The sequence below is a fragment of the Balaenoptera acutorostrata genome, chromosome 4 (genome assembly GCF_949987535.1).
Source record: "Balaenoptera acutorostrata chromosome 4, mBalAcu1.1, whole genome shotgun sequence".
Classification (NCBI taxonomy): Eukaryota; Metazoa; Chordata; class Mammalia; order Artiodactyla; family Balaenopteridae; genus Balaenoptera; species Balaenoptera acutorostrata.
This window is the reverse complement of record NC_080067.1, coordinates 76,954,360-76,971,089: the sequence shown is the minus strand read 5'-3', so window position 1 is coordinate 76,971,089 and position 16,730 is coordinate 76,954,360. Positions and strand designations below refer to the sequence as shown.

Below are 16,730 nucleotides of genomic sequence, written 5' to 3'. Positions count from 1 at the left end.
AGCATACAGTATTTGTTTTTCTCTTTCTGACTTACTTCACTCTGTATGACAGTCTCTAGGTCGATCCATCTCACTACAAATAACTCAATTTCGTTTATTTTTATGGCTGAGTAATATTCCATTGTATATATGTGCCACATCTTTATCCATTCATCTGTCGATGGCCACTTAGGTTGCTTCCATGTCCTGGCTATTGTAAATAGAGCTGCAATGAACATTGTGGTACATGACTCTTTTTGAATTATGGTTTTCTCAGGGTATTTGCCCCGTAGTGGGATTGCTGGGTGGTATGGTAGTTCTATTTTTAGTTTTTTAAGGACCTTCCATACTGTTCTCCATAGTGGCTGTATCAATTTACATTCCCACCAACAGTGCAAGAGGGTTCCCTTTTCTCCACACCCTCTTCAGCATTTATTGTTTGTAGATTTTTTGATGATGGCCATTCTGACCGGTGTGAGGTTTTGATTTGCATTTCTCTAATGATTAGTGATGTTGAGCATCCTTTCATGTGTTTGTTGGCCATCTGTATGTCTTCTTTGGAGAAATGTCTATTTAGGTCTTCTGTCCATTTCAGGATTGGGTTGTTTGTTTTCTGATATTGAGCTGGCAGCATAATTTTAATTTCTGCCTCCATCTTCACCTGGCCTTTTTCCCTTTGTGTGTCTCTGCATTACTTCTCTTTTTCCTGTGAGGTTCCTGCCACAGGACTTACCTTATCCACCCTAATCCACTGCCACCTCATCTTAACAAATTATATCAGCAAAGACCCTGTTTCCAAATAAGATCACATTCTGAGGTTCCGAGTGGATATGAATTTTGGGAGGACACTATTCAACCCACTACGTGTACTGTTCCTGTAAGCCAGAGAAAATGGTTTTCAAAATCCTTTTGTGTAACAAGTATCTACTAAGTGCTTGTTAGAGGCGGCGTCTGGCTGGGTGCTGGGCCCTCAGGGGGACAGGAACTAGGGAGTGTCGGACCTGGCTCTGTCCTCTGGTGAGCTGGGTCTGTTCTGGGGCCGACCCGGCAGGATGATCCCGGGGAGGGAAGGAACCAGCCCAGGGTGGAGCCCTCAGGGTGCAGAGGTGAAGGCAGCACCGGTGGCTGAAGGTCTCCGCCTCCGTGGACCTTAACTTCACTTCTCAGATCATTTTCCTTTCCTGGGTGATGAAGAGCAAGATGAGGCACGCCTTGGGATTTGCCTCTGAAGCCAGAGAGAACGCCGACACCCAAGCCCTTTTGACCTGTGCAGAGAAGGAGGAAGAAAACCAGGAAGCAAGGACCGAGGCAAGGTCTCACAGCTGGACGGGGGCCCCCCGGTGTTTGTGCACAGTATGGGCAGAGGCAGCGAGCCTCACCGGGGCCGGGCCTGGGAATCCTGGGGGTCCCCACGAGCTTGGCCAGTTGGTCACTTTAAAAAACTACTGTTACGCGCAATGCTGAGTGCCCTGAATAAATAGGATCCTCTGTTTTCCCAAGTACAAAATATTTTTTTTAAGTTTGCTATTATGTTATTTGGTAATTTACATATATATATTTAAGTTCACATGCTATATAAACTAATACGTTAGTTTAGAAGTAATGTGCTTTTTGCCCTCATTTCGTAAAAACTTAAGTTCCCACTTTTGCATGCATCTGACATCCACAGCATCGCCACCGCTAACACAGCTTTTTTTTTAAAAGTTGGTATTACTAAAAAGCTGATTTTTAAAAGTGCTGTTTACAAATAACATCCACCCTTTACAATTATGTCATACCGGTAAATGTGTCTGTCTCTGTCTTTTGCTGATTTAATCAGGTGACCCCTCTAAGTAAACAGAACTATGGTAACGGAGGCAATTTTTCTTTGTCAGAAGTCCTTGGTTGCAAATAATTGAGAAAGTGCCTCATAATAATAAGAGAGCTCGTAAAGAGTTGAACATAAAGCAGCTCCCTCTTTTCTAAGATCATTTTTTGAGGAAAAAAAAATCTCGCCTACTACCTGGGCTCCTCATTACCCTCATTTCTTTTAGAGTAGAAATGAGGCTTCGTGTGAGTGAACCGGGTCCACTCCGAATTTTCTAGGTTTAACAGTGTAATCTGACTGAGTTAATGAAGTAGAAGATAGTGTGGGTATGACCAAGGTAAAAGGGGATATACAGGTGCTTAGACCAAAGATCCAAGTTCCCAAGAAGGCTCTAGTGGGAAGTTATTTTCATTCCATTCTAGAAACTGTTACGAAATTATATCCCAATGGGGAGCTAAGGTATTTAAAGAGGGCCCGGTGTGTTTAGTATTTTGAAGAGAGGAAGTGGAGCCTTTGTAATCTCTTCAGCAGTCTTTCCATCAGTGGTTCTCAAAGTGTGATCCCCGGACCAGCACTGCCTGGAAACTTGTTAGAAATGCAAATTCTAGGGCTCCACCCAGCTCTACCAAATCCAAAACTCGGGGTGTTTTTATAAGTCCTCTGGGTGCTTCTGGTATGCAGTAAAGTTCAAGAACCACTGCTTTACAAAAGCATTTATTTAGCACCCACTCCAGTGATTCCCAAACTTTGCCATACTTTAGAATTATCTGGGGGGCTTTTAAACTCTGTAAGTCACATCCCTACCAATTAAATCAGAATGTCTGGTGTGGGGCGGGGTGAGGGGGGTGAGAACTAAACTTCAGTCGTTTGGTTTTTTAAGAAGCCCAGGTGATTCCACGGTGTAGCAAAGTTTGGGACCCACCCACCTACTGTGACCTCAAAGAGACAGATAAGATACATCTTACCGGAAGCAGAAAGTGAAATGTGCCATAAAAGAACGGAAAACAAATACTGTAGGGGTTCTTTTGAAGAAACTGGGATCCTATTTTTAGAAAAGGTCTCCTGACTTTAAGAATCCCCCTTTCTGTCTCCCCATCCCCGCTTGAAAGAATTCGGACTGGGTGCCTCTCACCACGCTACCGTACTGCAAGCCCCTCAAGAGGATGGCAGCCGTCAGCCGCTACCTGGAGCTGACCATCGAGCCTGTGCAGCAGGTAAGTGGCTGTGGGCCACAGCCGGGTGTCCAGAAGGGTGGGAGGTAGTCCTGGAAGGCTTCCTGGAGGAAGTGACACTTTAGCTGCAGGAGGGGCGGAATGAGGCAGGAAAGCCTGTAAAAAGAGGAAGGAACTCTCGGAGGCCTTGGTGGGGGGCGGGCGGTGGCGGGCGGTCAGAGGAAGGGGAGTTCGGAGATGAAAGGGTGGAGGCGAGGTAAGGGTGAGATCGTCACACTGCGGAAGCTGACTATCATCAGAGGGTGACGGGAGTCCAGGAGGCTTCAGGACTGGAGACTCAGGGTCAGACGTGCATTTTAGAGCCGTCACTCAGGCAGTGTTGGGGGGCAGACTAGGGAGTGGAGACAAAGCAAGGGGGTCAGCGAGGGACAGTTGTAAGTCCAGGAAAGACATGGTGTGGCCTGAACCAAGGCTGCAGCCGATGGAGAAGCAGAGCTGCAGTGGAGTCGGCAGGTAGAGCAGTGGGGGCAGTGAGGATGTGGTGAGGAGGACCGCGTGCTCCAGATGACTCCCAGGGTTCTGGCCTGCACGGGGGGGCCTTCAGGAGGAAGAGGGGTGGAGGGAAAGAGGCGACAAGAAGCCCACTCCATGTCCCACACCCCACTAAGTCGTTCCTGTCGAGGCTACAGCGACCTCCCAGTTGCTAAATCCCGGGGTCATTTCTGTCCTAGTTGAGGTTCAACTCGTTTGGCCACCTGCTTCTTCTGATTTCTGGGCCCCTCCCTGTTCTGGTTTTTCCGCCACCCTCACCTCTGCGGGCTCCTCCTGGTGAGCTGACTTCAAGGTTGCAGTACCCCAGCTCCACCTCAGGAGGGCTCCCTTCTCTGGGTACACTCTTCCAGTCCCATAGCCCTACCTGCCAGCTCTGGCTGATTTCCCTGGCCTGTGTCTCCATCCTTTTCCTCTCCTTCAGTTCCAGTCTTGGCTGCCCCACTACCTCTTCATCTCCCCTCTTCATCGTCACCATGTGGCATCTCACACGTGCCGTGTCCAATACGGAATTCTGGATTTCCACGTCCAGACCGGCTCCTCTCCCCACCTTCCTCATGTCAGTAAGCGACACCACTGTCCGTGCAGTGGGTCAAACTCAGATTCCTCTCTTTCCCTCACTATACGCCCGTGCCCATATCACCCATTTGTGAGTCTTGCAAATACTTCTTTTAAAGTAGCTCCAACCTAGAGATTATAATACTGAGGGAAGTGAGACAGAGAAAGGCAAATATCATATGATATCACTTATATGTGGAATCTAAAAAATATTACCCCCAAAAATTACAAATGAACTTATTTACAAAACAGAAACAGACTCACAGACATAGAAAAAAAACTTATGGTTACCAAAGTGGAAGGGTAGGGGGGAGGGATAAATTGGAAGTATGGGATTAACAGATGCACACAACCATATATAAAATAGATAAACGACAAGGTTTTACTGAATAGCACAGGGAACTATATTCAATATCTTGTAATAAGCTGTAATAGAAAAGAACTGGAAAAAAAGAATATAGGTATATTCATATAAATATGTAGAAATGAATCGCTTTGCTGTACACCTGAAACTAACACAATATTGTAAATCAACTTTACTTCAATAAAGAAAGAAAAAAACCAGTAGATCCAGGAGCCTCCTAACTGGTTTTCCTCTCACTGCTATTCTTGTCCCACCCCCTCCATTTACAACCAGTAACCAGAAGGGTCTCTTAAAAATGTAAATGACATCTTTTTCCTCTTTGGTTTAAAAGACTCCTCTGGCTTCCCATTTCACGCAGAATAAAATCTAATCTCCTGACACAGCCCCTCGCTTTCCCCCTCCCTCACTGCCTCCTATTCTCCCCTCTTCACTTCTCTCTGGCTGCACAGAATTTCTCTCCGTTCCTCTGCCTACATGCTCTTTCTCCTGATTTTTTGCATGGATGCTTCTTTCCTGTCTTTCCAATTTCAGTAAAAATGCCACCTTCTCCTTCCCCCACCACTCATTCAAAAGTTGCTTCCACCCCTCTGCTGTTTATTTTATTACCTTTTGAAATGCTCTTCGAAGCACTTATCGTGATCTTTTACTTTTGTTTGTTTTCTGTTTCCTGCTGGGATATAAACTGTGTCTTCTTCTGTCTTGTTTGCCAAAACCCTGGTGCGTCAGGTCACGGGCTCTCCGTACAGGTGTTTGGAACGCAGAGTGCAGTGATAGCCGCCCCGCTGGGCTGCCCCTGGGACGGGCTGACGCTCAGACTTTGGGCCTGAGAGAGAGGTTTTACTCTTTGTTGTTGTTCCTTGGAAAGTGGGTGTAAATAACCTGTATGTGACGTAAGTGGAGTTCTGGGAGGTTTGGAGCACGCTTTCACGATTAAGAGCCCACTTCGGCCATTAAGCTCTTCTTCTGTCAAGAGGGTGGGTGGGTGGGTGATGGGAAGCCCTGGGGAAAGCACAGGGAGCCCTGGCAGCATCTGGCCAACGCTTTGCACTAGAAATTTTTAAGCCGTGGCACTTGTGAAAAATAATAGTGCAAAAGTTGCATTCACTTGAACCCTTCCAGTACCTGAATCTTGAGTGGATGCCCGCTGGAGAGCAGACTCCTAGAGAGAAGACTGTGTTCCTCTTCCGTTCTCCTCCACTGAGGCCGGCCAGCACATTTTTGAGCAAATACTTCCACTCGGCCTCTTCCTTCTGTGTCCACCAGAGGGCGAGAGTTGCCTCCAAGACAGCTCCCAGCAGGGAGCCAGGAGCCCCACCCTCTCTAGCCTGGGCAGAAGCCGCTTCACTGGGCTCTGGGGTCATCATTCGCGTGGTGGTCTGTTTACTGCGGGCTAACTACCTGCCAGGCTTTGAGTAAATAATAACAGCCAACACTTCCATGATGCTTATTGTACTTACTGGTCACAGTGCTTGGAGTACTGGTCTAAGTGCTTTACATAGATCAACTCATTTCATCCAACAGCCAACCCTTGAGGTATTATGCTCATTTTACAGAGAAGGAAAATGGGGCCCAGAGAGGTTAAGCAACTGCTCAAGGTCACACGGTTTGTTGGTGGTAGAACCAGGATTCAGACCTGTCTCTGCCGAGTCTGTGCCTTTGCCCAAAATGCTATGCTGCTTCTTACTCGGCATGATGGCTGACACCAAGTAAGCGCTTGATAAATGTTTTCTACAATTATTAGCAACGCAGATTCTTATAACAACCTGAGGTAGATACTATTATTATTTCCATTGTCATTTATTAATAGTTAATCATTTTATTATTCTTTTAAAGTGAGGCACAGGGAGGGTTAACTCACTTGCCCAAGATCCCACAGTTAGAAAATCACAGAAATAGGTTTCAGACTAATCCTGTCTGACTCTGGCACCTGAGCTCTTATAGAGAGGACATGCTTTTTTTTTTTTTTAATTAATTTGTTTATTTATTTATTTATTTATGGCTGTGTTGGGTCTTCGTTTCTGTGCGAGGGCTTTCTCTAGTTGTGGCAAGCGGGGGCCACTCTTCATCGCGGCGCACGGGCCTCTCACCATTGCGGCCTCTCTTGTTGCGGAGCACAGGCTCCAGACGCGCAGGCTCAGTAATTGTGACTCACGGGCTTAGTTGCTCCGCAGCATGTGGGATCTTCCCAGACCAGGGCTGGAACCCGTGTCCCCTGCATTAGCAGGCAGATTCTCAACCACTGCGCCACCAGGGAAGCCCCGAGGACATGCTTTTTATGCCGCCGTTTCATGCCACCATTTCAGGCCTGCTGCATTAGCAAATTATTTTCTTTTTTTCATGAGAACGTCCCGAAGGGCATGTTGTGGTGATATTGGTACCCTGTTGCCATGTGCCTTGATACACGTCCTGTCTGAACTACCATCAGGAAGTGGGCAAAAGAGCCAAAGTGGTGTTCACGCTTGCCAGCACCCCCTCCTGAGCACTGGTCAAGGAGAGATTTCCCAGGAGATGCAGCTGGGGTCAGGCTGAGCCTAGGAGGCCAAGGGCGTGGGGTCCTAGGAGTCAACAGCTTGCAGCATTTGAAAACTCCATTTTATCTGTTGACTCAGGTGTGGTCAGACCTGAGGAATTTATAGATTCTTTCATTTGTTGTGGCCTGGGAGGCCTCTGCTGCCCCACCTCCCCCCAGAAAGCTGTCTTTGTCTCCTTTGTGGACTTCCCTCCCTTCCAGCCAGACTCTCACAGGGAACTGTGTGCCCTTGACCCATCCAGGGCTGGAGCCCTGCGTGATTTGGGGACCAGTATGAGCAGCTGTTCTTCTCATGTGTCCAGGACATTTACTAAACCTGAGCCCCGTGACACCAGTTCAAAGGAAGCAGGGCAGGGGTTACCAGCCCCTTCTATAGATTAGGAAACTGAGACTCAGGAGGATAAGTTTTTTGCCAAGGTCATATGGTTAGTTGGTGGAAGATACGGTCCAGAAGGCGGGTTATTCCCCCTGTGCTGTGTCAGTGGGATGACTGCCCGGCTCTGAGAGCCCAGCCCAGAGCCTTGAGGATCTCCGGGGACACCCCTGTGAGGCCTGTGGGAGGAAGCTCTCTTCTGAGATAGATGGACAGACAGACAGACAGACAGACAGGTCATCTCACAAGTTTCTTCCTCCCTTAACCCTTCCCAACTCACTCTCATATGCTGCTGGCGGGTGCGTTGGTTAAGCCTCTATGGAGTGCACTTTTGGCAACAGCTATCCAAATTACAAGCGCTCATACCCTCTGATCCAGCAATTCCACTTCTAAGAATTTATCCTTTATATCCTGAAATTTTTAATGTACAATATAATTTACTGCAGCCAGGGTTGATTGTAAAAGCAAGAGACTGGGAATATCCTAAACGTCCATCAGCAGGGGACTAGTTTAAATAGATTGTGAACATCTCTACCATGCTACCAAAAAAAAAAAATCTGCTATAAAACTATTTCTAAGGCATGTTGTTAAGTGAAATAAAGCAAGATGCCTAAGAGAGTATAGAGTGTACTACCGTTAGTGGAAATGGGGGAAATATGTACATGCATTTGCTCGTGTGTGCACAGACTATTGGGAAGGACACACAAAGGAGGGCTGGCTGCCTCTGAGGAGGAGCTGGGTGGCCGCAGGAGGAGGGGTGGCGGCGGCTGCGTCCTTTCGTGCCTTTTGGATGCTGAAGCACGTGGATGCTCTGACAGTGCAAAAAACAAAGATGCCAACCAAGTCTCTTGCCTGCCCTTCCCCGCACACCTTGCAGGCGAGCTGCAGCGCCACCAGGCTGCCTGGAGATGGACAGACAAGCACGGGGGCCACGTCCCTGCAGGAGCCCCCCTCGTACCCTCCGGTTCAGGTCATCCGGGCGCGCGTGTCCTCCAGTAGCTCCTCCCAGGTCTCCTCCATCAACTCTGACCTCGAGGTAGGTGCTGTGTCCGCCGGCAGGTGCACGGGGCCTCCTTCACCCGTGCTTGCCGGTGCCTCTGTGGTGCCTGCACTGCTCTGTTCTCCTCGGCCCACGCCAGCCTCATGCCCGCTCAGTAGTGAATAAGCATCTGCCCAAGGACTCTCCCATGCTGTCTGCACTGAGGAGGATTTTCCGCAGTCAAATGAGTCATGGAAACACTGCACGCTGAATCACGGGGCACATTCAAGTCTTACAGAAATAAATGCTGACTAACAAACTTTTTAAAGAGTCTTGGTGTTTCCCAAACCCATTTGACCATGGAAGGCTTTCTTCCCCCCCAAGGATCACCAGGCTTCTCCCTGTGGTGCTGTCAGGGTCATACATGGGGGCCCTCAATGGGCATCGTGCCTGGCACTTTCATAAGCTTTGCCTCATTTTGAACTTTTGGATCTTTGAACAAAACACATCACGTTTTGGATACCGGAAATGGGTCTAACTCTCAGGTCTGCGGTCCTGTCACTCTCAGCCCCACAGCTGTGGCCCCCAGCCCTGGTCAGGAGGAAGTTTCCCTTTGTCTGTGGCAAGTGAGAACAAGGACAGCATAGTGGCCAGGTGGTACCAGGAGGGGGAGGGGCCGTCCTTCCTTCTGGGTTTGTTGGTTCTCCCACTCTTTTGATATTTAAATGCCCTTTTATGAATTGACGATAATAGGAAGTGCTAAGATGGTGTTGAGGGTTTGGTGTTGGTCTTAATGGCCTTATTTGGCAAAGTAATCAATCAGCTGTCCTGAGTCAGTCCCCCAGATTCGTTCAACTCGTAGTGGACCCTGAAATCCGAAAGACTTAGAGCCCCTGATCTGCGGGGTAGAGTCCAGATCCCTTAGTGTGGGGTTCAGGCCTTGCACACCTGCCCCAGCCTCGTGCTCCTCCCCTGCCCTCACATACATGTCCTCCTTGGCCGTGAACTCTTCCCTCATCCCCAGGGCTCTGGGCCTTTCTTCCTGGGATTTCCTCTGGCCCAACTGCCATGTGTCAGAATCCTACCCAGATGCCACCTGCTGTGTGAATGCCCCTCCCCTCCACGTACACACCAGAGATTAAAGCCTCCTCCCCTTGGGTGCCCAGAGCATACACCTCTCTTCCACCCCTGCTGTTGTTTGCCGTGTAGCCTGAGGGCTGCAGGGACCTGTCTCCCCGGCCAGGCTGTGCACAGGCTTTTAGGTCTAGGGGCCTGGGCTGCCCTCATCTTTATCTCTTGATCCTGGAACACACACAGCTGGTCATTGAGAGGTGGGTTTTGAGGGAGAAATTCTGCTCCAGACCAAGGACCATTTGGGGTCCGTGTATCCCCGAATCCTTCATTTGGTGCTGTTTATTTCTTGGATCTGGTCCCAGAATGTGTCAGACAACCCAAGGCGCATGGCTTGGCAGCCCGGAGCCAGCAGTCTGGGCAGAGTCTAAGGCTAAGGGGAGAGAGGGAGAGTGTTCAGTGAGGGGAAGGGACAGTTGAGTTGGTGAGATGGGGGAGGGGGCTTGGGGAGGATGGGACACAAGCTCGCTCAGTGGAAACCCTCAACTGAGCTAAGGATTGGACAGTGACCTTGAAAAATTCAGAAATTTGTCTTTGTGGCTGTTTTGGGCCGTTTCTGTGTTTTGCAGTCCTTTTTCTCCCTCTCCTCTATTCGCTCTTTCCTTTTAAATTCCAAGGGCACAGGGTCGCACTCATACATGAGGCAAATGGAGATGAATGCTTGTGCCCTTGTTAAACAAGGAGTATATTTTTAGAAGCTCAGGTGCCCCCGTCCACCCCACCCACCCCCTCCAGAACCCCCAGCACAGTCCTCCTACTTCATTCCCCAAAACACCCATACACTACACATGACAAAGCGCTGAGTCCCGATCGGAAGTTACTTAGAATCTCACTAAACACAGACACTGATGAAATGTGAGCAGGGGACAGTGTAGCTTGTCAGGCTTGTGGCCCATCCGGCCTTCTGGTAATCTATATATTCTCCGCTTAAAAGTAATACATGTTTATTGTAGAAATTTCGGAAGATGTAAAGAAGAAAATTAAAGTTAAGCCACAAGCCTATCAACCATCAGCTGCCTCAGGGTGGTGGGATTGGGTGGGCTCCCCAGTTTTTCAGAGCAACATTCCTTAAAAGTTCTGGCTCCTTGATGGCTGAAGGGGAGCAAGAGGGTGTCTTTTAGCCGACGAGTGTGACACTGCATTTCACCCACCTGTTTGGGTCACTCATTCAGAAACATGTTCTTGAGGGGGATTTGAAAGAAAAATGCATGAGGGCAGGGGGGCTGGCCTGACCCACCACACGCGGTGGGAAGTACTTGGTAGATTGGTCACAGTCTGATCATGACCTTGCTCCTCCAGACCACACCCCCAAGGGACAGAGGCGGGGCCCCAGGTCATCACCTCTTCTGGTTTGCAACTCCTCTTACTCCCAGGATGGATTGCACAGTTCAGATATTTCCTAACACTGGGCTGAGACACCCAGGGCATCTGTCTGTGCTCTCTGGCTACAGTTGTCTGTGTCTTTGGCCAGCCAGCTGGGCTTCTGCTTGACCCGCGGGTCCATAAGTGAATGCTTGCGCGCTCCCACTCTGGAGGCCTGGGAGGCATTCTGTCGCTAAGGTGTTGTGCTTGTCACCTCTGTGGTCCTTTACGACTTTGTGACTTAACTCTCAGAGGGTGCTTTTGTGTCCATGTCCTTGGGGCACATACCCGGGGGAGGTGGAGAGAAGAGAGGTCCCTCAACACGACACACATTGCATCCACAGCACTCAGCTCACTGCGCGTCTTTGAATTCATTGCTCACAGTGACTGCGTGTGTGTCATGAGGCAGGCGTGGTATGTTCTATACTTTACAAGCACTGTTTGGTATAGTCCTCCCAACAGCCCTGAGGCAAGTACCTTTAAATATTCTTGTTTCCCAGAAGAGGAGCCTGGGATTCAGTGAGTTTAAGTAACCTGCCCAAGAAAACATCATCTTCATCATCATCATCATCATCGTCTTCATTATAATTAGCAGACCTGGGGATTTGAACCCAGTTCTGTCTGACTCTGAAACCCTGTTGTTACCCACTACACCCCACTGCCTCGGCAGGAACTACCCAGGGCCGAGTTTCTTATCTATCATTCCCATTTTACAGATGAGAAAACTCTCTCCACAGGACTCTCTCCACTCACCTATGCGCTACCTGTGTTCTCAGGCAGGGTCCTGTCTAATAGACAGGATAAAACATTGGGATTTACAAGGAATGCCAGTGAATGCAGAACGCCCATGAAAAGAGGTGAAGCAGAGACAGATAAGGCATGGGAGCTTGCGTGGAGGGAGACCTGGGTTATTTTCACCTTTTCTCAAGGGTCCACTGGATGGGCTGGTCAGGGCACCAGACGAATGGCAGTGGAGCCTGAATGTGACCCATGACTGTAGACAGGCCATGTGCGTGGGCTGTGCGGATTTCTGGACGTCTCCGCAAGACAGGGCACACTCCACGGAGACTGCACCCACTCACTCACTCACGCAGCCGCTCGACACCAGGCAGCCTGGCTCCTGACACAGCCGTCGGAGGGCGTTCTGAGCACATGTGGAGGAAGGGTCACCGGCTCATGGTCTGTGGGTGAGGGCCCAGGGCCCAGAGGGAGCAGGGCTTTCCGGAGCGGCCCGCTCACTTGCCGGGGCAGCCAGCACCTGTTTTATGAGCGCAGGGTCGACATTCCCTCAGTCTTGAGACTGCTCCTGTGCCTTTTAAAGGTTTTTTGGCCTCCTAGCCTCTGGGATGCCAGAAAAGATTGAGTCCAGCTTTGTGTTTAGTCATTTTTTTCCTTCTGTGCTTCCTAGCAATGCCATTGAAGCTTTGTAGGAATTCTGCAAGGAGGCTGTTTCTGTCAACAGAAGAAAGTCTGCATGTTGAGAATGACTGTACCTGGAGCTGTCTCTGTGTGTGTGTGTGTGTGTGTGTGTGTGGTGTGTGTGTGTGTGTGTGTACAGAGCCAAACGCCAGACACCAGATTGCTATCTGAAGAGGCTCGCGTCCCAGGCCCCTGTGTCCTGCTAATTCTGTGCCTAAGGCTCTTGACAACCAGGACTGCTTGTTCCCTCGCCAGACCCTGCTTCCAGCACCAGCAGACCAGGACAGAGTCCCTTGGATGTTTGTCAGTCTTAAAGCCAAATCATTCTTTCAAGGAAAAAACAATTAATTAGTTAGTAAAAAGAATACACACACACATACTGATTCTAAAAGTGCTAATTTTAGAAGTAAATACATATAAGTATGAAGAAAGAGGCCAGAAATTTCTAATAGGTCCCAAAGACCAGAAATCAAGTTCAGGGCATGGTATCTGCCCTGCACAGATCTGTGTGCCCCTGTGTGCTCTGCAGCAGTGAGAGATGGTGCGTCCGGAAATGTGTGGACAGTCAGCTAGTTCCCCTGGGGGTAAGGAAAGACTGTACTAGGGCCCCCAGGGCAACGGGGCTGAGCAGGAGAGAGAGGGCTCACCAGGGGTCGGGTGGACACACTGGCTTGTCCAGGCTCTCGCTGACCTGCCAGGCGGCCTTGGTTCTGCCTTGGACTTCTTGGGTTTTAGTTTCTCCCTCTGTAAATGGGAATCAGGAGACCTGCCCTACTTACATTACGGAGTGATTCTGAGGATCAAATGGGGGTGCTGCTGGGGCCCTGCAAGCCTGCCGATGGTGCTAGATGCAGTGCAGTGGACAACGGGCTGCAAGTGGGCTCGGACACCTATGCTGGCCCTGAGAGCCTTTGAGCCAGGCGACGCCGTTCATTCCTCTGGACTTGCTCTGTAAGTGGAGATAATGAGCTCAGGGAGCTGGTGAGGCTCTGACAGAGCACTGTTCCCGCAGATGCTGAGCTTTGAGCTGGGCCATCTTTCAGGTCCCATTTAGCAAGTGACCTTAAGTGAGAAAGTGTACTGGGGGAGTTAGGCGGAGGTTAATTACACTGAGTCAGTTCTTAGAAGTGGAAAGGCTTCCATCAGGAAAACAGCAGGGTCAACCACCAGCAAAATGGGCTGCTGTGTCTGCCTGGGTGCCGCTCAGAAACCTCTTCTGGCCTCCGCAGTCTCTAGAAGCATTTCCATCACGCTGCCTGAAATCCAGGGAAGAGCCCCTGACTGAGGTCCTGCCTCCGTCTCCCCTCCTTTCAGGGCTGTCCTACCCAAGGTCTTCCCAACACTCGATCAGCCCCATGGCCTTCCTGCTCTAAGGCCCTCTGTTACAGTTTATGTCCAGACCCCTTAGCCTGACCTCTAGGACATTTCATTGTCTGGTTCTGGGCCAACTCTCCAGGTTTTCCTCTGCACATCCAGCCAGCTTTCCCTTCTCTGGGTTCCTTTGCTCATCTGTCTTCTCCTGCCCTTCAAGGCCCTGGCTAAATCCTGCTTCCTCCGGGAAGCCTTCCCTGTGTTCCTGAGTACGGTTGCTAGATTTAACAGGCAAAAAATACAAGAGGCCAGTGAATTTGAATTTCAGATAAACACACCTATACTAAAACATTATTTGTTATCTGAAATTCAGATTTCACGGCGTATCCTGTGTTTTATCTGCAGCAGTCCTGCTCCTGAATCCAACTTGATCGTGGCCATTTCCCGCCCTTCCCTGGGTCACTTCTTCGGTTCTGAGCAGCATATGAATAGCAAACTTTCTTCCAAAAAAATCAGGAACATACAATGTTTTATGTCAATTATATCTCCTGTTTTAATGGGAAAAAATAATTTTAAAAAAATCAGGAACAGGAGCCAAGGTTGCCAAGGCCTTTCCCACTGGTGGTCTTGGAGTTTGGCCTAAATACAGTATTTGCATCTCCTTGTGAGTGGAGTTCGGAGGTGCTCGCTCCCAACCCTTGCTGCCCACCGTTGTAATACATAGGGCTTCATCTCGGCTTCCCCTTCATCCCAACCTTGGGATGTCCCTGCAGTGAAACTGTCATCTTTATAAGGGAAACTGGCCCAGTGTGAGTCAGAACTTCTCTCTCACTGATCCAGTTCACCATGGGCCTTGCATACAGCACTCCACGGCCTGTGATCCATTTTTCCTCACATCCCATTTTCCTCACGACAGCCCGGGAAGGAAGAGCTGAGTGGGGAGTTTGGGCTGGTAGAGGAGGAAAGAAAGTATGGGAGGTGAAACTGCGTTTGATCCAGAGTAAGTGCTATAGAACTACTTAATTAACTAACTAAAGAAACTGAAAGGATGAGATTTTTGAAGAGTATGGTGTTAAGGTTTAAAAGCCTGTAAGGTACTAGGAAAATCAAAAAGGAAATCTACTTGATGAAATCTAAGATAGAACTGTAGCTGGTGTGTATCTGGCAAGTCTCAAAACTTTATGATCAGAAAAAACAAAAAACCTTTATAATGGGTCCTGAGTTCAACACCATTTCACCTCCCCCATCTTGGGGAAGTCACTTCTCCCCAGATGTAAGAGGAGGGAGTTGAACAAATGGTTTCTGAGGGCCCATCCAGCTCCCAGTCCTAGAAAGTGACCCTGTTTCCTCAGTGGCTGAGACACACCTCAGAGTCTTCAGGAACAAAGGAGAACTTACCACGTGCCCTGTGGACAGGGCCTATAGGTTGCCTCTTGGTTTCAGAAGCACGAAAAAGTGTGCTTTTAGAAATGAGGTGAATTGAAACCCTACATGCTGTGGTTCACGGAGATGATGGAATTGTGGTCCTAAAGACAATTTAAGGATATGTGGAAATGCTCACTATATTTTAAGAGAGAAGAGCCATTTGCATAATTTGGGGTGTGTGTGTGTGTGTGTGTGTGTGTGTGTGTGTGTGTGTGTATTTCAGAGGGCTATTCAATAACTGTTCATAGAGGCCCTCTTTTAGGGATAGAATTCTGGGCAATCTTTATTTTGGGTTTTGAAAAAATTTCTATACAAAAATGAACAAATTTTGCTCTTGAAACAGGGAAAAGACTACAAAAATGTTTATTTATTTTTACTTCTTTGTGGGGGGTGGAGAGAGACCTCAGTTACAAAGTTTTGGGTTAATTGTATTCCTTAGGCACATTATCATTGGTTTAGAAAGTAACTTAAAAAAGAAATCCTGGCTACTACTTCCACTAGAGGGTACTCTTCTGAAATTTTAGATTGTTGTGATGCTGAAGATTTTGGAAAGGAGGGTTTCAAGGTTTCATTTCAAATTCAGTTGGAGGACTCTTAAACTTCTTTATTTGCTTGCTTGTCTTTAAGTACACTTTTTCTTTTGGAATAATTTTAGATTTACAGAAAAGTTGCAAAGGTAGGACAGAGAGTTCCTGTATACCTTCACCCAATTCCCTCTAATGTTAACATCTTGCACCACCATGCTGCATCTGTCAACACAGAGAAATTAACATTAGTACATTACTATTAACTAAAGTACAGACTTTATTTGGATTTCACCAGTTTTTCCGTTAATGTTCTTATTCTTAGCATATTTTCTTTCATCTCTCTTTTTATTTCTATTACATTTGCAGAAGTTATGTAACTTTTTCCACCCATGTTGTCATCAACATTTCCGTCTTTTGCAGTGTGTGTGGAAACATCATTTTTAGTAATTTTGTGTGCTCTCCATTTAATCTTTTTTTTAGTTTATGTTCTCCCCAGCAGGATGTCATTAAAAGATGAATGCTATGGAATTATCACAGTTTTGTTAGGTATTAATGGCACTGTGCTCAGGATTTTTTAAGTCCTTATCTATGAGATACATACTGAAGTATTTACAGATGAAATTATTTACTTTAAAATACTTCAGCAAATAAAAAATTGGGGGAGCGAGAGCAAATGAAAGAGTATATGTCCACGGGTGTTCATTAGATTATTCTTTTGCTTTTGTGTATGACTGAAAATCTTATAATTAAAAAGTTGTTCAAAAGAAAAAGGCATGGTACAGCTGAAGTCAGTGGTGACTCAAGTTTTCTAGGTCCATTCTGTTCTCCCGTGGAACGGGGGAAGGAGTTCATAGGTACCCAGCTGGAAGCATGTGACCTGGAAGGGGTGGGTGGGAGAGGGAGGGAAGAGGGAGAAACTGGGGAGACGACTGTCAAGCTTCATTTCTACCACCCACACCCCCATATCCTGCCCTCCCTCCTGCAGCGACCACCACATCCTACCCAGCAGGGAGCAGGGAACTCTTGTGGGGGGCACTGACCAAGGACCCAGCTTTGGTGCCCCTTCCCTGCCCTCCTCAGTCTCAGGGTGGGACCTCTGCCCTTTGCCTCCAGTCTGCCAGGTGCCCTGCCACGGAGCTTGGGGCACAGCTCTGCCAGCACAGCCTGGGTCAGACCTCTCTGCCTGACTCCACCCCTACCTCCAGCTCTGACCCAGAATGGGACTTGTGCAGGCCCCAGAGCAG

The 16,730-nt window shown here is 48.4% G+C and overlaps 1 protein-coding gene across 8 annotated transcripts in view; it reads left to right on the top strand.

The window, feature by feature from the left end:
- TMEM44 (transmembrane protein 44) overlaps window positions 1-16,730 on the top strand; it is a 48,696-nt gene that overhangs the window by 13,385 nt on the left and 18,581 nt on the right. For 4 of the 8 annotated variants that reach the window (XR_009008212.1, XR_009008211.1, XR_009008213.1 and 1 more), the window contains exons 7-9: window positions 1,147-1,287; window positions 2,896-3,000; window positions 8,210-8,368. Coding sequence is in view for 2 of the 8 variants with exons in the window: in XM_007195157.2 (XP_007195219.2) it covers window positions 1,147-1,287; window positions 2,896-3,000; window positions 8,210-8,368 (405 nt within the window). In the remaining 6 variants the exon portion in view is untranslated. Of the gene's footprint in view, window positions 1-1,146; window positions 1,288-2,895; window positions 3,001-5,548; window positions 6,136-8,209; window positions 8,369-16,730 lie in introns of those variants that run through there. The other 4 variants (XR_009008215.1, XR_009008216.1, XM_007195158.2 and 1 more) reach the window with 4 other exon arrangements.